The 22,428-nt window shown below is 36.9% G+C and overlaps 1 protein-coding gene across 1 annotated transcript in view; it reads right to left on the bottom strand.

The window, feature by feature from the left end:
- The window catches only part of FBN2 (fibrillin 2), a 167,996-nt gene that overhangs the window by 103,091 nt on the left and 42,477 nt on the right, over positions 1–22,428 (bottom strand). The window contains exons 7-11 of the mRNA XM_082074936.1: positions 19,819–19,944; positions 10,251–10,376; positions 8,078–8,230; positions 7,092–7,325; positions 6,076–6,213 (exon numbers count right to left, since the gene is read on the bottom strand). Of these exons, the coding sequence (XP_081931062.1) occupies positions 6,076–6,213; positions 7,092–7,325; positions 8,078–8,230; positions 10,251–10,376; positions 19,819–19,944 (777 nt within the window). The remainder of the gene's footprint in view (positions 1–6,075; positions 6,214–7,091; positions 7,326–8,077; positions 8,231–10,250; positions 10,377–19,818; positions 19,945–22,428) is intronic.

Below are 22,428 nucleotides of genomic sequence, written 5' to 3'. Positions count from 1 at the left end.
AACAATGGTAATTAACAGTCAAATGCTAAATACTAGAACTTGTTCTTGGAGCAAAATCATTGCTTTCCTAAGAACACAAAGCTGTTTTTAGTCCAACAAGGCAGACATTTTTAAGAAGTGAAATTTGAGTACTCATTTATACACATCTTGAAAGACAGAAGTAAAAATAGGTGTGAGGATTTTGCAACATGGGATCTGAAAGTTGCCTATTGAAAGCAAACACCACGTTATTCAACATAGTTTCATTTAACAGAATGACCATTCATTCTTCTTCAGAATAAAACTAAAAGCAATCAAAGCTGCATTTTAAAATCAGAGCAAATCATAGCATCCAAAAACCCTACAGTATTTTACAGGTTTATTGTAGAAATGTGAGAGGTGCCACACAGCAGCAGGAGGGATTCTTAATGAGACCACAGTCTGTGCACCACATCTCAATTATTCATGCCCCATTTCATCCTCAACCCCAGTGTTTGCATTTGAGTAATGCCAGCCTTAATCTAGCCCTTCTCTATAGTGTCCCTTACTCTTCTTTCCAAAGGTTTTTTGGTATTTGCAACCAAACCACCTTAAATCTCAGGTAACTGCACAGAAATAACTCCCAGTTGACACAAGGCTCTGAAAACTTTAAGTCTGTTCAAGCACCTTTCTCAGACTTGGTCCCCAGTGGTTAACAATGAGTCAGCTGTATCTTTGGCCCAAGACAGCTATTCCCAGCTCTGAAATTACACTGACTGTTCCTCTCCATTATGCTCCTCTAAACCCGCCCAGGATCCTTGCCCTCTGTGATCCAGGGAGCAGAGCAAGTGCATCCCACTGGTCTGGCAGACAGGACTGCTCGCTGAGCCTCTCCTGCAGCTACCAGGGGATAAACTGATCATCTAGATTCACAGGTTACAAACTGAATCAATCTCTTGATTAAATCCTCTTTTCTTCATCAATCATCTTTGCTAACTTGACTTTCTTACCTCTAGCTATGCCCTCCACTTACAAGTTTGAAATTACTCATCTCTTCATTTAGGTAGGTTTTAACACCACAAAGCCAATGCTGATTTGTGAGGGGTTTGTTGTATCTGGGTGCAAGCTGCCATAGGAAGCTGGGGCTAAGTAAAGCCATTGCTGATCAGTTGTTAGTCATGATGCTTTGCCCATGCATTTTGCAGTGTATGCTACCAGAAATACCAGGAAAAAACCAGGGTGATTTTGTTGATTGTTTGTGTTTACTCTTTACCAGGTCTAGTTCTAAAACTTCATTCATTACATCTTGGAACTAATGGGATGCAATGAAAAATTAAACATATAAGCAGATGTATATGTTAAATAAATATATACATCTAGAAAGTGTTGTACCATGAATGACTTGATTCTAAAAATGGCAAAAGGTTACTTTTGTTTTAATTTAAGCATAAACAAGACCATAATTTTCACAGAATTTACTGTGCTAATATATACACATCCAAAACCAATAGCATCTATGTATATATCAAAGAGATCGGGGTTTATCCAAATCACTGATTTAATGGGCTGGTTTACATCACTCCTCTTGCCTAGATACAATCAGATCGTTAATACGGATAAACTGTTAAATGAATAAAGGCAAAGCAAATGAAAAAATGAAATACCTCCCCTCATGAATATTTAGCTCATTCATATTTGCATAGCAGCTCATAACACCACTCCAGTAAAACCACAAGAATGAGGCAAAGTAAAGAAAAAATAAATTCAGAGCATTGAGTGTAGTGAAGAAAACAGTAACTGTATCGTTATACTGCAGTAGACTTCTATGTAATTATAGTAGTTTCCTGCTCTCGTGCTTCTCTATGGTGCCTGGCTGTTGGGATGCTCTTTGTTAGAAGTGCTAGATAGGGTATTTTTTCCTCAGTGTTCTGCTGATATGGGGGTTAAGGAGGATTGGAAATAATTCCTCCAGAAAAAACTCAGCTGCCTACAAAATGTCAAACTCTAAATCACATTTTCACATGAATGTTTTGTCAAATGTCTTAATTCAGATGACTTTACTGTATACTAATCTTACTTTAGTATAGGGGAGGACAGGGGGAACTTATAAATAATAGATATGGCACTTGTCTGTTTTTTTTAATTTTCTTACAGGCAACGATATTTATGACTTTATTACAGGATTCAACTTGCTTCATCTGCTTAAATAAAAACCAAACATGTTCATGCTAGGAATGGATATCACTGTAAATTAATCTAGAAATTGTACAGCAGGAATACAATATTCCTCTATGAAATAGTTTACTTAAGCTTAGAAATCCTTCCAAAGCCATATGCTTCAGCTGATTTCCATATAAAATATGCATCTTAAGATGCTCTTATTTTTATTAGCTCCTGATAAAAGAGGGAGATGGTAAATATATGTTAATATAAAGGAGTTGTGGGCTTTGTGTTTGCATTGCAAGCATGCATATTACAGCAGTATAAACAGGAAACATCTGAGACAGAGATATTTAACCCATTTATTCTATCTCCCAGTATACTACTCTTCGGTGTTCAATATTTCTCTATCGCTACTTGCATCACACTTATCTCCACTTTTCAGTATTCCGTCCATAACACTTGTCAGAATTTCAGTAGACACAGTATGGAACTTCCAAAACCCCATTAAGAATTACTGTGATGACTTTGAAGATACGTTACAAAATTTAAAATACGAAGATTGGTATTCACAAAACAACTAAAATTGAACACTGCACAGCTACAGACTTACTGCCGCTTTCAAAATCTCCACAGTTTTATGAAGAGGTTTTATAAACAGAACGAAATAAGGAAAGGTAATATTACAGTTGTCTGTCATTTTTGGTAAAATGACTGGCCATTCAGGGTCAGATCACTTATGACACACTTACGGCCACTGACCCATCAGGTATGTTCCATCCTGAGTTCAGCATCATACAAGTTTAGGTCAGTACGTAAGGCCATTATTTTTTTATTTGTCAGCATAATTTTGAAATAAGACAGCTCTTTAACTCTATAAAAAAAAATGAAGTCTAACTTTTTTATAATACAATTCAAAAGTAACAGCAAGTCAAAGCTGTGTTATCTAAGAAAAGTATTCATAAAGTATACCCTCTTATTAAAAGTCTTCTGAATCCAAGAAGCTACTCAAAAGGCAAACCACTGAAGAGTTAAAATAATTAGTAATGACTGATTTGTTTCACACAGAAAAAAGCCAGTTAAAATGGCACTTTAATTTACTGGAAGCCATCACTATGTATTTTTGCCTCACTTTCAATGTAGGATATTACTGTAGTTGGCACACAACCTTTTGCTTTTGTTAAAGCAGCTGAAATTTTTCTTTTGATCTCAGTGCATGCAAAGTTTCCTCAGTTTTCAGACTACTGTTTCATGCTGAGGTGTGCATTACAAAGTTTCTTAAGCGAATACACCTTTTTTTTTTCTGGGCACATAACTGCGCATTAGAGAATTAAGGTAATTTTTTTTTTTTTTTTTTTTTTTTCCCCATGCACCTCTCAATCTAATCTCACAGTTTTCAGGCACTTTAACCTCAAACTGAAAATCAAAAAACTTCATTATTACCACAAGCCTGTAGTGAAAGGTGAACAGCAAGGCTGGTGGCCTCCAGGGTGACCTCACAGAAAAGAAATGGACAGAATGCCAGCCAGTTGTTAAGGACATGTTATATCTTTCTGTCAATCAATTCCAGCACTCAGACATGTAAATCTGATGGACCTTTTAAACTACAGGTGGTTGTCCTACTTCATTTTTTTCATGCATTATTTCTTCAATGAAAATTGAAAATAAAAACCTTTAAACTAAATCCATATAGTTTTGCTTGCTGTAACCTAAGTTACATTAATAGCTCATACATAGCTCAGCTATGTGCTCTTTCAGTATATTTCTTCATGCAGAATAATTCTTCATAAGCATGAGCAAGCATTTATCATAATCATGCTCTATCACTATGTTATTTATCACTGCTTTTTTAATGATTCATACACAGGATGGTTGCCTCAAAAAGTACAGTTTAGAAAGACCTTTCAATGTTTTCAATTGCTAGCTTTGTAACAACCATATATTCAGATTTTTATCATTACTCACCTTTATTTCTTAATTTGAACTTAAAAAGCAAAAAGAATTAAAAAATAATAAATAAAACAAATGTCTATGTGCTTAAGATGATATTTTCAACTTGTCCGCCAAGTAACAAAGAGTATGAATATAAGCTCTGAACTAGATTTCATCAAGAAACATTAGTTCAATACACCAACTTTCAGGTGCTGCTCAGCATGTTTCAAGACTTCCTCAAAAGTCAAGATCCACCATAGTTAAAAACATTATTGATTTCAGTGATGTAAAATCTAGTGCTTGGAGTGAAAGCATCAGGGCTCTCCATACACTATAAAGAAAGAATAGCCAAGCAAGACAGATTTATAGTAAAACTACCACTCCCCATTAGAATGCACTTATAGCTCCTGAGGACCAAGGATGCAGCATGAGACTAAGATGCCTGAATCTCCCAGACAGGGATTAAAGGTACAGAAAACTCTCAGCCAAACAAAAAAAGCTGAAAAAGTTGGTCTTGCTGTAACACAGAGGGCAAGTTGGAAGAAGAACGGTAACGCTCCCCGTGTACACAAATGTGCAAAGCTAAAGGTACTGAACTGCTTTCCTTATATACTATGGATAAGACAAGAAACAATGAGATTTTTTTTTTTTTTTTTTTTTTTTTTTTGGCAAAATAGTGTTTACATTGGATTAGACATTCTGAAAACTTTCTGGAAGTTTGACTGTCGGAGCATGGCATCTGCCCAGGGAAGTGATGGAATCTCCATCAACTGACATTTCTTAAGAAGAGGGTGTACAAGACAGTTGTCAGGAATGATGTAGCTATAACTGGCCTCTCTGGTGCATGAGAATGACCTAGCTAAGTGGACTCTCTGACTTTTAGCCATATGAGAAAGAAAAACAGAGAGGTTAAAAACAGTAAAAAACAGGGATATTACAGGAAAAGTACTATTCAACAGCTGTCAAATTTCACTTTTCCCAAAGGCATAGTGCCAAGACAGGCAGGTATTAACACTCAGGTTGTAATTCAGTGGGAGGTGGAAGAATTTGCAACAGAGACACGCAGTGTCCCCTGCTCATCTTCTGGCTGATACCCACTCTGCTGCACATAAGTCAAAATCTGTCTTTACTACTTTCACTTGTGTAAGATAAACTGCACAGTCTTGGATTAGAAGATTTTTTAAAGGATTCATGTAGCTGCCATTTTCTGTGTTCCTTTTGTTCCTATATTTTCCTCTAATTCACAGGCATGCTAGAAATTTATTCTAAAAGCAGTTACAGTGAGAAAAGCCTATTGCTAATAAGCTCTTGTATAAATATTTTTCATTCACAGATCTCAAATCTCTTTATAAAGAATCAGTAAGGAAATGCTCAATCAGAAATATAACCAGACCTTTCTGTTCAGGATCCCATATGTTTAGTAAGTTGTGTCCTGCATACAGGATTTTTCTCCACACAACTACCCTAGAAGAACAATGAAATTTTGTATTTTCGCTGAAATACTTAATGAGCTTTTGACATTGAAATAGTGAATTCCACAGTGTCTGAATAAAAGTGCAGAATCCCAAATTGAGCTCATTATAAAGTTAGCATTCTATATTTTCAAATTGATTGAAATTTAACCATAAGTTAATAAATGCATTTTTTAAATGACTTGATAACCTTAAAGCTGTCATTCATCCTTACAAGTAGATTAAACACAAATTCTACCCATTGTTATTTTGAACATAATTCACCACCAACTCCTGTAGTAAAAACGTAGCTATATGAACATAAAAAAAGAGAACGTGGAATAGAACTTACTTTACTGAATGTGAATTCAAAAATGTACAATACTCATCAAGTACAGAAATAGTCAATATCAGTAAGTAATATCATGGTCTTTGCACTCTCACAAGAGCAATATCAAGAAAATTAATATGTATATGAGGGCAAAAGAATACAGTTTTTAAAAAAATCTGATTTAAAGCAGAAAAATATTAGCATTTTAGAAGTGAATAATGGATTTTAGAAATGTGTGCTTACCAATACAATCCCCATTTGTGTCCTGCTTATATCCCATGTTGCACTCGCATCGGTAACTAGAAAGGACTGGTATACAACGTCCATTTAAACAAAGGTTGGGATGGTGCTTACAGATGTCTATTGTCCGATTGAGAATTGCTAATAAAAAAACAGGACATGAGACATACTCATATTTTCAAACTCTATTTTCAAATAGAAGTAAATATGAAGATTATGCCTCGCTTCAGAAAGTATGTTACCAGGTGCATAAATATATCCATCAAGCCAAGTATTTTTTCCAAGCACTATCTATTGACACAACAGTAAACTAACAAAAACAAGTAGCTCTCAGAAACAAAACATATGAGACAGTCTTAATTATGATTTACCCTTTATCTGTATAGCCTGATGAGTTTGTCAGTGACTTTATTAATAACCCACAATTTAAGTGAAAGATGAAGCAGTCTGTTCCTATGTGTTTACTATTTTCAGTGTACTTGTCTTAATAATATCCCCTGCATTTTATTAACTTCATTGTTCTGATGCTAGAGATGTGCTTACACATGTTACAAGCAACTTTATATACACGAGAGTTCCCTCTGAATATTACTCATCTCAGGCTTTAAGTCAAGGCAGTGCTCCTGCAGAATAGGTAAGTCTTACATTTGGAAGAACAAGAAAAGAGAAAAGCTTATTTTAAAATCTAGTGGCTTTTTGAAAACACTTAGAAATTTGGACTTTTATTAGTGTTGACCAAGGCAGATCAGCAGGCACAGCATGGGCTTAAGGACTATAACTGAAGTGAAAAAAAAAAAAAAAATCTCTAAATCTGAACTCTTGTTAGAAAAAAGGGTCCTGAACTTCTTAATGTATCAACTGAGGTCTCTTAAATGTGTTTGATAAAAAGACATTTTTATATGTTAAGAACACCATGTCATTTCCAGACTAAAGGCTACACAGGAAAAAAAAAGAGAAATCACAAAAGGAATAAAAAAAAAAAAAAGAGAGGAACAAGTCACAACAGCGCAAGTACTTACTTAGCCCTGTAATTACTGGGCCATTTCCAGTGGGACTTTGGCCACCTGTCCCTAGCTCTGCTCCACCTACACCAGGGGAGAAACCATTGCTTCCAGGGAAGGGAATGAATCCTGCTCCTCCTGGGCCGTAGCCGTGGCCATTGCCACTGGGAAGGAACCCGTTTCCTCCTGTCCCGCCGCCTCTGGAACCACCTCCAGCACGAGCAGCATCCACACAAAGTCTGCGGTGTTCATCTGTTAAACAGGAACACACAAGAAGCAGAAAGTAAATCAACTCTTCAGAGTCAGCTTATAAGGAAGATAGAGATCTTTGTATGCTACAAAAAACAGAACACCAGCTCCTCGTTTCTTTGATGGTATGTGTTCCCTCTCCCACTCCTAATCTCAGGCAAATCCCATGATTGTGACAGGTGTTATTTAAGGAAGGACGCTAAGAATAATAACAGGAAATATTGTAATGTACAACTATTTTTTGAAACATTTTTGTTGATGTGTTTCCAGTAGCACTGTAACTCCCTGGTCACTCAAGGATCTTGATACAGATAAATTGAAAATACATTTCAGTACAGACGGGAACCATTGTTCTGTGACCAGAGTTAAAAGAATAAATGAAATACTGATGCATTTCTAGTTCAAAGTAACCCCAAATTTAATGCAACAAGAGAGCAGCTGTTCCTTTAAATTGAAATGAACTATGGACCCTCAGAGTCATTTCCTCTTTGAGACTGACCACAAAATCTTTCCCATCTCCCAAGAACTATTTCCAAAGTCAACAAAAGGATGTTAAAAAAACTAGTCCCAAACAGTCATGGACCAGAAAAAATGGTTCACAGATGGTAACATCAGTATTAAAAGCACAAGAATGAATAATAATGTAATTCCTGACTTTCTTCAAAGCAGTTTAAAATATATTCCAGTGACCTCCATCCCAACTAGAAAGGACAGCAAGAAGTGGAAACAAACCAACCAGTCAACAAGCCACTCACCAGATCCTCTGACAGGACACATCTCTGGAACAGACCCAATGGCCCAGCACTGGCCAGACTCACAGCAGCACTGCCTTTTTGTGAACCTACCGGGAAGCTCTTGCGCACAGCGGCCACTCACTATGCTGGAGAAACATGTACTTGTCCTCTGATCTGGGAATTAATTTAAGAAGAAAATAAAAAATAATAACGCAATCTCTCAAAATTACTTTCCCTTATTAAATTCACGCAAGGACCAAATTGTTGAAAAAGTTGTATTAAAAACGAAACAAAACCACCACAACAAACAAAAACAACAAAACAAACACCCCTAACCACACCCAATAATAATCTGAGGTGATCAGCACCAGCGCATTTTACATTTATAGTGATACTAGTCTTGCATTAACCCAACACATGATCTTAAAGTCTGCTGAAGCTAACAGGAAATATGGATGATACAAAACATACAAAGCAATACAAATAGAAACTAGACAGAATTATATAAAAAGCCTAGTATGGCAAAAATTGAGACATTTCACATAACAACAGCAACATCAGTAAATTAATTTAATGGATTTTTCCTTGGCGTAGATGTATCTTGACTGAAGAAATGTTATCCAGTCTGCTCTGCTCAGTAGACTGAATGCACAACAGTAATTTTAGTAGTGCCATGTGAAGACGACTCTACATAGATATGTCAGTGTTCATTATATTCTAGTTCCTTCAAGAAACCACCCTGTATCTTTTATTGTCACACTCCTGCATGCTGACTAGGAGAAACGAACTAGGAATTTGGAAAGACATGGTACTAATTACAATAAATGAGGACATCCTGCTATTTTGGCTAAAAGCAAATATTTATCTTAAACGGGGAAAAAACAATTTGTATTAACGAGGATTACATTTTTCACTTTTCTCCTAGGTAAATGAAAAATTATACTTCTAGAGTATGCAAATTATATTCCAATACCATAAAGATTTGAGAGCACAAGAACTTTCAGACACACGCTCACTTAAGCGAAGGAGATTCTGTGACTTAGGGCCTGTCTTGGTGGATTAGGGCATTTGGTTTGTGTGTAATTGCTTTTGGGAGCTGACTTTTGAGACCAGATTGCAAAACGTGCTAAAACCCATGGAAATTTTGATCATAATAGAAATCATAGGTTCTCATTATTCCTGCAGCCAGCCACAATATACTTGAAGTCAGGCATTTCTCATATGAACCTGGATAACAAAAGCTGGCTACATTGCGCAAAAAGTTATCCATGTGAAATCACTTTTAAATCTTGTATTGTTACTGGTTTACATAATTTAGCTGTAATTCAGAAATCCCTTCAGGATTCGCATCCCTTTCCCAACATGAGAACAAAGTGCCTTGAGTTGTGGGAAATAGAAGAATCACATGAGATCTAAAAAAGAAACTATTATTATCAATTGTTAATTATTTTTACACATGGTATGCAGTGTTTTAGTTAATTAGAATAGTTTATAACATCTATTTGACATGTGCAGCTGTATAAGAGAAATCACCTCATGTGAAAACAAGTATACATATTTTTTTGTAATATAGAAACAGGTTTAAAATATATTTTCCCATAAAATTGGCAATCTACTGAAATATAATATTTGGGTTTTTTTTAATTATCTGTTCCAATCAAATTAGTGGCACCTCAGCATACACTACTTAATGCCTTCTGAGTTTATATATGTGTTTTTATTGATCTCTAAAAGTTAAATTAACCTATGTCAGATCGAACTTGAAACGCCAAATAAGGATAAATGTTTGCTCCTTTAGAACCAAAGTGAGCTTAGCTTTTGGTTTCATTGGATGCAGCTTAGAGAACAAATATAATTAACATCTTCTGTGTTTGCTTAACGACAGAGAAACAGTACCTGCTTTTATCCTAAGAAGATTCAGATCTCAGGCAGAAGTTCTCAGGCTACAATACAGCTCACACAGAGGTATCTACTGTCTACATAAAGAGGGTTGCAGTGGCAATCATCATCAGAGGAGGGTGTTATGAACTTTAAGCAGCTGGATCAGAGATACTAGTGAGTTAACATATAGTGAGCTCCTGGGGCAGGTGAGGATCAGTGCTAGATGGCTGGAGCAGAAGGTCTTATGCTGCTGTGTATAAATTGCCTTAATAACCTTGAGAGCTCTAGAAGCCTACAAGGGTGGAATACCAACCAATACAGCGCAAGCCATCCGTGGATATCACATAACCCCGTGGGCAGATGCAGAAATAGCTTCCCACGGTGTTAGAGCATTCACCGCCTTCACAGATTCCTGGGATGATGCTGCATTCATCAATATCTATCCAAAAAGGAAAGGACATAGGTTAAGTAGCAGAGCACTTGAACACATTGTATAAAAAAAGAAGGAAAGAGAGGTTTCCTGAAATTGTCATTCAACTTAAATTGAGTAACATATTGCTAGTGTTTGCATACTGCAAATAATTTTGTTTGCCATCTAATGGAAGCTTTCCTTATACATTCAAGCAGTGCACCACTTCAAGTTCACTGATTATGTGAGAGCAGTCTTGGATTTCCTCTAAATAACACATACTGAGGACCATCTCAAGGAAGCACACAACAGCTACAATGCAATACCAGAATACACCTTCTGCTTCTGAGCTGAAGGAAGGAGGATGGTACAGCAGCCAAGTGTGACAGCTCTGGGCTTCTGTAACTACAGAAATATCGCTCATCAGATGTGACTGCTTTCTGGCCTCCTTATTAGAAGTAAGCAAGAATTTTGGCCAAGCTCTTCAAATGTGACCAAATGTTGCATTTTTCTTATTTTTCAGATATTTTTAATCTATCAAGATGTTTCTGCTAACCAAAAGCAGTGGTCTCACCTGAACACTGAAAGAAATGTATGTAAATACATATAATGTGAGAAGTTATCAAACTGACTAATGAACTTTTGTATGTAACAAGGGGCTGCTAGGGCATTTGGTACCAGAACTGAGAGCACCATGTGTTGTCCCAGAACAAACTGGAAGAAAAATCAGGTGCTGAGGCAATGAGAAGCAACAGGAAAAAGCAGGCTGACTGTATTGTTAGAGCTGTGAAGCACAGCAGAGCGCACTGGAATGGAAGAACCACAAGCAGGAAAAATAATATGACAGTAAAGACTACGTCATGACCATTTATACAAATGACCCATTTTAAGTAGCCACTTCATTCTACAACTGTGACAATCTATAGACATATACATACTTGTAGGTCCATTTTAGTCACCTAATTTTGCTCTTAATTGACTTCTGTGCACTAGCTTTTCAAGTGGCTTTCAGTGAATGTGAACTGTGGCCCTCATTTAACACAGGAAGCATTCTGGGAAAACATTTTCTAACTAGCTCGAGCTGTGTTTTCCAGTTGGAATGATGTGATACCACAGGTTTTGCACTGTTTGATTCCAAAGGTACAAGACTTTGCCTTAACCTGTTTGTAAAAATCTGTGTGCAGTATTAACGGAAAGTAGCTTTCATACGGTGAAACAAAAATCAGAATGGTCAGACTGTTGAACCCAGACTGTCTCATGTCAATCAATGCAGAAGAAGCATAGGAAAGAGCGTGTGAATGAAATTATCTCGTGATTACAATGTGAAGGTCTTCACATTCCTTCTAAGAAAGCCTTGGACCCCAAAGACCATTCCTTGCACTTTTACACAGACCTATCATTTCCTTGGACCTGTCACTCTAGAAATTCCCTTGAGACAAATAACTACTTGAGAAATGAACTTCAGTCGGTGTTATTTCTCATGAAGCTTTTATGCAATGAGTACTTGGCTCTCTCCTTTGCTACATTCTCCACACCGAAAACTCAAATAAAAGAAGGAATACCAAAAAGATCTGGCGTGCACAGGGACTATATCAAAAAGGTAACTCCCCACTGTGGTAAGGTCCACATGTGAATAACTCCCTTTAGATATTAATCTGGAGAGGACATGTAAGTACTGAAAGGAAAATAAAGTTTTGCCACAGGGCCACTAAGATTGTGAAAACTGTTTTTTTTAAAGTGAAGATATGAAAAAACCACTCCTCCACCACCGAGTCATTTGTAGTGAAGTTAGAGAAAATAAAATTTATCTTACAAGTAACATGGTTTCATCCTAACTAGTCCACACATATAAGCATCCTGTGGCCTTTGTCGGGTTTTTTCGGTTTTGTTTTGTTTTTTCTCTTCAAAGCAGAAACAGAGGAGGTGACAATTTGGGGCTTTTTAAAGAAGGTTATTTAAACATTTCAGAGGACACAAAACATTAAATTTTATATTAAAATATTTATGAAATTATGACAACTGTTCCCCACATTTTTGACATCTCCTCAAGTATGTACAAAAGAAAGCATTATTTATGCTGAAACAAAACTCTTCTAAGAAATAATGCTTTCACTTAAGACTTCATAGTTACCCACTGCAGAGACTCCAGAATTGCAAATGATGGTATAAATCGAAACCAAATAATTCCCTAGAAGCTCCGAAATCTTGCCTTAATTTACTGTATTAAAGACAATACATAGAATGTGGTGAACTGCTAACCATCTGATTTAACCCAATGAAATGAAAACATGTGTGTAAATTAAAACAGAACCGGAACTGGCTGCATGCTTTGATCAGATTTTTTTATACAGTACAGGTCTTTCACAACCCATAATCCTTTTAAGCATGAATATTGTCTTCTGTATCCACACACAGTCTGAAACATCATGACAGAAAGGCAAGAAAATTGGATGAAATTAGGACTCTGTAGGAAGAGCTTTTTCTGGAAAGTGACACCTTCTTGTTGCTAGAGTCACTGGATGGTTATGCAAGAAAACTCCCTTATTTTACTGTCCCTTGATGTATATCTTAAATCTCAAAGAAATAATACACAACCCTTTTTGCATCACTACCATAGTGGTTCAGAGCAACCCAAACTTTGGTAAAGATAACACCAGCATGGTGATCACGATTTACCAGTATGGAAATACTGTGTGAAGATGTAAATGCTGTACACACAAACGGGATGACACAAAGCTGGTAGCACCTGCCTCTAGTGATATGTGAACAAGTTAAATTCAAGAATCCATGTGCTAGGAACAAATTACATACCATTTTCAAAACACCTGTTTCATTCAGTCACTCTCTTAGAGAGTGGGTCTTAAATCTTGTAAATTTTTTCATTGCTTTTGTTCTATTTTTTTTTTTTTTTTAATACCTGAAGTCCAACTGCAGCTAATATACAGAAGGGGAAAAAAGTACACAAGTAAAATGAATCAATAAAAATCAGACTACTAAAACCAGCAGACACTTGAAAACTGAAACCCTTTGTTTTCACCCTGTCTAGCACAGGTACCTGCTACTTTAAAGGCAGTAATCTTAATTACAAGAACATAATACCTGATCTTTTACCAAAGGAAAACAAATTACAAACTGCTAGGTCATACAGGCGCAAAGCTCATTAAGGTAAACAGTAGGTGGAGTTTGTAGTGCTGGCAAGTAAAAGACAAAGAAGTAGTTAGCCACTTCTGCAAAGCTGCAGACTTAGTCTATCCTTCTCACCTGGCTACGTGCACAGGAGTTTAACACTGTAGGAGCTCTCGCCCAAGAATGACACAGAGCTCAGAAGGGAGGAAGTACCTTCCCTAAAATCTGGGCAGTGACCAGAATGGAAGACTCCACAGTCTTCTCCATGTGGAGAAAAAAACATATTTTTTTTTTTACCAATTAACACAGAGGGCCCTTGTGAAAGAATAATTCTCTTAATTACTGGAACAGTTCCTAGTCAGTGGATTTTTTGTTCCAGTAGTTTTTGAGCTAAATCTCTGTCTCTCCTTCCCCCTCCCTGGTTCTTGCATGTGCAATTCTTTCAACAAGATCTCTGTTACCTCTGACTGGAAATTCTGAGACTTTACTTCAGGAAGAGCTATTTTTAGGATGCCTGATTGAAAAAGTTACTCAATTTCCTCCCTTCCTCCTCCAAAATACATAAATTAATAGTCTTAGTGTAAATGCTCCAAAGATATTAAGAGAAGATGCTGTCTTAAGGGTGAAAAGAATTGGTGGCATTAATGGCTGCGGTTCCAATGTTGCATACCAGAGGAGCAAGCCAATCTCAATGTGAAAACCAGTCTTAAACGTGTGGCATAAACTTTGCAGGTGTGAGTATTAATAGCTGAGCTTCTGCCAAAAAAACCCAGCCTGACTACCTGTCATCCAGAATTCATTACTTTTACTACTACACTAAGCAGGATTTTATGAATAACTGAATTAAAAGTACCAGAAAAGGGGATCTCAACTGCTGAGTTCTGAAAAAAGGTTCCTTCAAATTAGTTTTAGTCTAAAGTAATAACATACAGTGTAATGAAGTTCCACGTTAAAGCAGGAAAATCAGAAATAGAACTGTTTCTTCTGAAAGGTTCTTTGCATTTCAGTGCCACATTTTTTTTAAAAAAAGGAGTTAGCCTGTGTCACGTGGTTCTAGGCCTTTGATGGCAATAGCACAGCAACTCATCTTTTTGGAAGAGCATCAGATGCATCCTATCTCCTAGAGTATTTTGGTGGTAAAGGGTGTCAAAACTAAATATATTTAGTCAAGGAGAGTGATATATTTACAATTTTAGAAGAGTAAGTAGAACACACTTATTAGGTACTTGTAGTACTAATAAGTAGTACTCCACTTTGTATGTAAACCAGCAGGCACAACTGAAAGCTTATTTCTCCTCTCATTTTATCTATATACAATCCCTATCTGAACAACCTATGGATTTCAGTTCCATCAATTCTGCAAGATAACATCCTAAAAATGAACATAATTTAATTCCTAAAAAGACAATGAAAATGCAATATATTGTAGATCAAAACTATTAGGTCAAAAAAAGAGAAGGGCTTGGGGTTTTCTTTTGTTTAGTTAAGAAATCACACTAGTGCTCCAGATATTTAGAATTTGGTACAACACCTGTACTGGTCTTTTCCAAATTTTTTCAGACAAACTAGATTTGGATGTTTTAGGGCAAAGGATAAAGCCTCTGAACACTGGATCCTTGCCTGGTTACAAGGTCCAACTTCGACTTTGTCATCTGTAGCCAGCAAGTAACATTTGATCTGTTTTTCCATACTTAAAGAAGGGAAAGGAACAGCATACTCCATTTAAAAACTTCATTAAAAAAAACACTATTTCTATTAAACCATTTCTCTGAACACAGGTTCTAACTTACAGGAGACTGATTACTTAAATCCTTCCCAATGGCCCAAATCCATACATATAAGCGATGTAACTTTCCTCAAATGACCAGTCCCTTGTCCCACTAACTGAAAGTGTAATTCTTTGGAGGGCTGGCTACAGTTTTATCTCTCACACTGAGAGAATATGAACTCTCAAAGCCTTTGTTAAAAAATAAAACAAAATAAAAAAAACAGTCTGAATAAAACTATGGCTTGGCTTTCATTCTCTGCTCCATTCCTGGAACAATCTAAGAATGGTAATTTTGGCATTACCACGTTGGCTGTGAACCACGGAGAAATGGACAAATACTAGCTTCATGATATTTTTTTTTCTCAAAAGAACTGATACAAACTGGGCACTGCAGTTTGTTTTCCACATTATTCCCTTTGCAGAATTATATGACGGGGGAAGCTGTGACCAGGAACTAATTAGTACCCAGCTTCTGCAACAGACCAAAGTGGCAAGGGCTTAGACGAAACAAAGTCATAGCATATGACCTGCTCTGCAGCAGGCTGCCGACAAAGCAGGAAATGAAAACCCATTGATTACTGAACTATGAAATAACAGTAAATAGTTCAGACTGCAGATGGTGTTTCACTTCTATTATGCACAGTTCCATAAGCATCAAAGATTTTAAAGCAAATACGTGTTAAAAATACTTTCACTTTTTCCTGTTGATACTGTCAGGGAGAACTGGTGAACACAGCTTTTAACAATTAATGCAGAGCTTTAGATAGGTTAAAGCAGTAGAATGCAAAGAATGCTTTAATTACTGTTTTCAGAAGGAAGGAAACCTATTACTGAATCAGTTCTTTTGGCATCATAGCTGGAGTGCAGATGACAGACGGAAACATAACATACACAAAATTCACACATACAATCAGCCCACAAAAATACATGCAATTATCTGTATAAAGTGCCAGAGCACTGGTAACATGCCAACATCAGGTAACATAGGTCAAACAAGGCTAAAAAGCCTGCTTGTTCTAAAACAGCTAGAAAAAATAAGAAAAAGAAAAAAAACTATTATTTTTAAATATATATATATAAACATATATATATATATACACATATATATATATGTGTGTGTGTGTGTGTGTGTGTGTGTGTGTGTGTGTGTATATATATATATATTTAAAGGAAAAAAGCCATGGGTTCCTTGTTCAGCCAGGCTGGAGTCTTTAGAAGTCTATGTTTTCCTGAGAGCTGGGATAGACCATTCTTGTGCTTGGTGGAGGGTTTTCTTAAAGAATAGCCAGCTCTTCTGAGATCTTTTGCCTTACAGAGCTGCTTCCCACAGGATCCTAACTACCAGTTCCCTGAATAAGTCATGGTCTGCTCTCCTGAAGTCCAGGGTTCTCACTCCCCTCAGGATTTTGAACTGTACTATTTTGTTTCCAGGGCTGACATAGACTATCATGTCCCCAACCAGTTCTTTGTTTCTCGTGAGTAGAAGCTCCAGTGCACTTGCTAGGGCTCAAACATATATGTATTTAGAACTCAGTCCTGACAGCATCCAGAAACCTCTTGGACAGCTTGTGTCCCAGGAGGGGACAGGTGTTGCATTCCTGCAGATTTCAGGAATTCTCTCATAAAAAACAGCCACACTGATCTAGAGGCTTCCTTGCTGATTGAATAGCTCATCCTGGTAAGGCAGACACTAAAAAAAAGCACAGCAATGTTACTGACATTTTACCTTTACTAGCCTCCCCTCCGACTCAGACTCATGAGCTTGTAGCTAATCAAACATTGGTTTCACAGAATAACTCTATATTTGAGCTGCTTTTTTGGGTGAAAGGCAATCCTCATCCATCTTTTATGACTTTCCTAAATAGCCTCCATTGCAGAACTCCAGTCACACACGCTGCTCACCACATCTCAGGTATTCCAATGGTGTCACAGTTTTATAATAATATTGTACCGGCAAAAGAAGGTACATGAGTATGTGTTCTGAGTTTTGAGTTCATATGAAGAAATGGCTGTTTGTAAACTCTTGGTTTAGTTGCATCCAACGAAATGGCAGTTTTTCTTCCCAGCCTATTTTTGAACTCTGATACTCTCTTTTGAGTGGAGACAGAAAGAAAGTACAATGGGAGTTTTTCAGAGCAATAGATCTTATTGGAGATTTACGCACTTCATAAAATCTTCCATATATGTATATATATGTAATTTATTCTAACATTAATTTATTCTGCTGCTATATACTTTTAGCACAATAAATCTAGTCTCCAGCTGACACACCACATCAGAGTCACCATTTTAGAATATTGTCTGAGTCTGACAAGCACAATGAATAACCTGCATTTTTTTAATCTCTAGGAAAATATCTGTTTGATGTATTTTAACTGCATCCTTGCTGAAAGGAGGTATCAGGTCTTGTTCACATGGAGCTCTTCCGGGGTTAACAACAGTAAAGCAGGAGGACAGCCACAGGCAGACTGCAGACATCATCAGAACAGGGACTTCATTTATTGAACTGAGAGAGTAGTCTATCATAACATATATCCAAATGCTGTCTTTGATCTGATTGTGTGTTTATCACATTAGAAATGTTTTTTTTTTTTAGGACTAACACCTCAACAGCTGGCTTGGGCAAAAGCTCTGTTGCCCTACTCCTGCTGTACAAGTCTCATAGAATAATAATAAATACACCATGATTGAGAGAATTGAAAAACCAAGTGTCCTTCTAATGAACAAGTAGCTGTTCATAAAAAAATTAAAAAGTTGCTCTCTAACATTACAGTGATCATTGCATTTAATACTATAACAAGTACTAAACAATCTCAAGCAGAAAGAGTCCTACTAAAAATATGCATGTAATTCAAAGAATACCAATTTGAATAAAAGCTTTCGAATGAAATGTCTTGCAACTAACAACACAAATCCAAGATGTACAACAACAAAGCATACATTTCTAATCTATACATTACCTACACAATTTATTCAGCAATTACAGCTGGTTATGCTTCAGCTTTGAGATCATAGAATGTCCTGAGCTAGAAGAGACCCACAAGGATCATTGAGTCCAACTCCTGTCCCTGCACAGAACAACCCCACAGTTCACACCATGTGTCTGAGGACGTTGTCCAGTCTCTTTTTGAACACTGTCAGGCTTGGGGCTGTGAAACCTCCCTGAGGAGCCTGTTCCAGTGCTCCACCACCCTCTGGGTGAAGAATCTTTTCCTAATGTCCAATCTAAACATCCTTTGGCACATCTTCCCGCCTTTCCCTAAGGTCCCATTAAATGGCATAAGATGATCTGTCATGTTGTGCTACCAGCTTGGGTTTGCAAGAAGCCAGCCACTACATCCACCCCACTGTGAGAGCACCAGGGAATTCAGCCTCATTTTGCCAATATGAGATGGTCCAAAGGGGCTGGACACAGGGATGAAACTGCTTTCAGGGACATCTGCTTGGGCTGCACTGCTGAAGTGGTCCAGTGGTCCGTTCTAAGTGCAAAAGCAGCAATGGTCTTTGCCCTGGAGGTGGACAATGTCTGCACACTGACTGCACCAAGCACACATGGAGTCTGGCAGCTGGACTGTTTGAACAGCACAAACGATGGGTTGATTATTGTTCTAATACTAATATTTTCAAATCCACTCTTTCAAGTGAGGCATAACAGTCAGATTTTGGAAAACATTCAACATTTGCAAGGTTTATTCTGATAGTTGTTAATATTAAATGGCATCATTACAAGAAAATGTTTCTGAATTTTGTGTACTTTATATTCTCATGCTCAGTAAACTTAAGCTTGAATTCTACTGAAAGATAAACTGTATTGCCAGAATTTTCAAGATTATGATAACTAATCATTTTATGTCCCACATAATGCAAAATGAGGGTAAAAATAGCCAGTTATGCAAAGACAATTGCAAACAGTAGATGCTTATTCACTTCCTAAATGTTGTGTAACTATTGAAGAAGTACATCGCTTAGAAGCTAATGATAGCATTAGGATACTAAAAAAATTAATCATGTCAGGTATATATCAGATTCAAGGTGGTTATAGGTAGCTGTTCACTGTGCCTGTACTGTGAGCTGGTAGGATGCAAGTTAGCTCTGGAGTGCAAGTTATATATTCACATCAGTACAGCACAATGTCTAACCTCATAGTAGTGCCAGACATTGTTAATAATTGTTAATTATATCTGCCAATTTACCTTTCCAAGATTAGACTCCATGATCAGAGAAAAGCAAGGAGTGCTAGATTATTACCATACATCTTCATACTTTGTGTTCTTAATAACTCAGTTGCAGTTATATGCTGCTCACAGATGCATTTGGTGTATATGCAGCCTTTTTGACAAAGGCTGAATAGCATCTTGGTCCACAGGAGTCAGACAGAAAAAAAATCTAATGCAAAATATGAACAGCAAAGTAGAAACAGGCTATGCTGTGAAGAAAAAACAAAAAACACAGTAGAATGATGTTATGTCTGTTCAGATCATACACAGCAACTATTGAGAACCTTTTGTTTCATTACTACAGTGCTCTAATGCTTTACTTAACCACTTTTTAGGTATTTTCTCTGAAAACATGACTTACCATCACATTTTTGAGTTGCCTCATTCTGTCTGTGACCAGCAGGACACCTGCACTCATACGAACCTACTGTATTAATGCAGTTTCCTCCTTGGCAGACTCCAGGGATAGCCTGGCATTCATCAACATCTACAAAGACAAAAAGGAAGGATTACTTGACAAAAGAAACCAAATTTCATCATGGCTCTTGCTAATAGACAAAGAGGTCTGGAATTATTCTCAAAAATAACAACAACAAACCTCAATACATCGCTCCACTTCAGAACCAATTTAAGATATGGCAATAACAGCAGTGACAGGACTCAGACCTTCATGTGCATTGTATTCAGCTCCATATTAGCTCAAAACATATTACACGTATTAAATAATTAAAGCTATGTAAGTCATAGAACCACAGAATCATAGAAACATTGTAGTTGGAAGGGACCCTCACGATCATCAAGTCCAACTGTAACCTAACTCCAGCACTAAACCATGCCCCTAAGAACCTCATCTAAACACTTTTTAAACAACTCTAGGAATGGTGACTCCACCACTTCCCTGGGCAGCCTGTTCCAATGCCTGACAACCCTTTCCGTGAAGAATTTTTTCCTAATATCCAATCTAAACCTTCCCTGGTGTAACTTGAGGCCATTTCCTCTTGTCCTATCACTTGCTACCTGGGAGAAGAAACCAACACCCTCCATGCTACAACCTCCTTTCAGGTAATTGTAGACAGTGATAAGGTCTCCCCTCAGTCTCCTTTTCTCCAGGTTAAACAGCCCCAGTTCCCTCAGCCACTCCTCATCAGACTTGTGCTCCAGACCCACCACCAGCTTCATCATCCTCCTCTGCACTTTCTCTAGTACTTCAATGTCCTTATGATGACACGCCCAAAACTGAACACAGGATTCAAGATGGGGCCTCAGCAGTGCCAAGTACAGTGGCACAATCACTTCTCTCGTCCTGCTGGCCACACTATTCCTGATACAAGCCAGGATGCTGTAAGTCAAGAAGTATACTTAAGTCAAATCTATACAACTTACTGCTGGTATTCTAAGCACTCAGATTGTACCTTATATTCCATTACAAAATACAGATTCTTATTCTGAAAGGATCACTACCTGTATGTATGGACTACCTTGCTGTACAACTTAACTAGATATGATGATTCTTGCAGGATATTCTTTCTTGACAGAAGTAAAACTTCAAGTCAATAGAAAACAGGTGCTATTCAGCCAGTATGCATTGTATGGCAAATGATCCACATAACTATATTTACTGAGGTAATAAGTAGGACTAGAATTTCATTGATTTATTTAGGCTAGCCTGTCAATGTTAAATAAATGCTCTTAGAAAATGCAGTGCTGTTTTTGCTTTACATCTTACTTTCACTAACATCCTGTTGTATTTAATTATGTGCTATTTCCAGTTCAAATTGTGTCAGGTTTTTTTTGCTCCCCACTCTTGTTTGTTTATACAGAAAGCATCCTGCATTTCTGTAGGTTTTTATACAAAACCATCACCACTCAATGTGTAACTGCAAATGGGCAGTTAAATAAGACCAATGATCATAGAGGTCTCTATGAAATAACAATGCTAAAGAAAATTGAAATTCTTTGTACACAAGGAAAGGAAGAACAGGCTCTAGATTAGTGGATGACATATGACATGTGGGTATTTACCTTATCAGTAGCTTGTTTTAAAAGTTCATTTGATCTACAGCTATCAGAGAGTTCAGAATTAAGCAACCATACTACTTTCTTCACAGCAAAATTTCACAGTATCCAAATGTTCATAGAGGAGAAAAGGTTTGGAAGCTTTGTTTCAAAATTTGCAGAAGCTCTTCTGTAAGATTTCAGGTAAAACTTCTTGTCAAACAGTTTGCCCTTTCACAGAAGAGGCAAAAATCAACTGATTTTGTAAGTTCTCCACACTGGGAAACAGAAATAAATTGTCCCTTGCAGGTTGTAGAAAAGGAAGTCAAATGGCTTCCAAAAAGTTTCTCCTATGCAGAGGCCAATTTCATGTCATTTTTTTATCTTGGATTACAATTAAGTATAGAATTCAATTATATGTAGAGTTAAAGCAATACCTATTAAAAAATCCACAATAACAACAACAACACAAACAAAAAAACACCAAAATACCCACAAAAACCCCATAATTTTATTTCACTCCTTTCTCCATTATGGTTAAAATACATTTTTAAGATTATTATATTTTTAAAGCGTTTAGGATTTTTTTTTTATTTTTTTTTTCCCCCACAGGTTTTACATTAGTGCCAAATAAACAAAGAATTTTAACTGTTATCCTATTTTCCATTTTTAGTCAGTTCTCCTGTTAGCTTGCATGTATTATTCAATGAAGCAGCTGGTAAACTTTAAGATGCAGAAGAAAATATCTCTTTCCTGTTCATGTTAATTTTCTTTCTCTCTACTTTTTCCCTTCCACAACAAGCTCCATGATACTATGAATGTAGAGAACAGCAAGATACAGATGGGGTAGGACAAACACACTAATAGTCGAATCCTACTTTTCAGGAGGATGGTCATTATCTTGAAGCCCTTACAAGACACTGAAATTTCACCTGAGTTTGTGGGTAATAGAACTTAGTTTTGGTTACTCCTGGTG

The sequence above is a fragment of the Streptopelia decaocto genome (genome assembly GCF_964273445.1).
Source record: "Streptopelia decaocto genome assembly, chromosome: Z".
Lineage (NCBI taxonomy): Eukaryota > Metazoa > Chordata > Aves > Columbiformes > Columbidae > Streptopelia > Streptopelia decaocto.
This window is presented reverse-complemented; position numbering and strand designations above follow the sequence as displayed.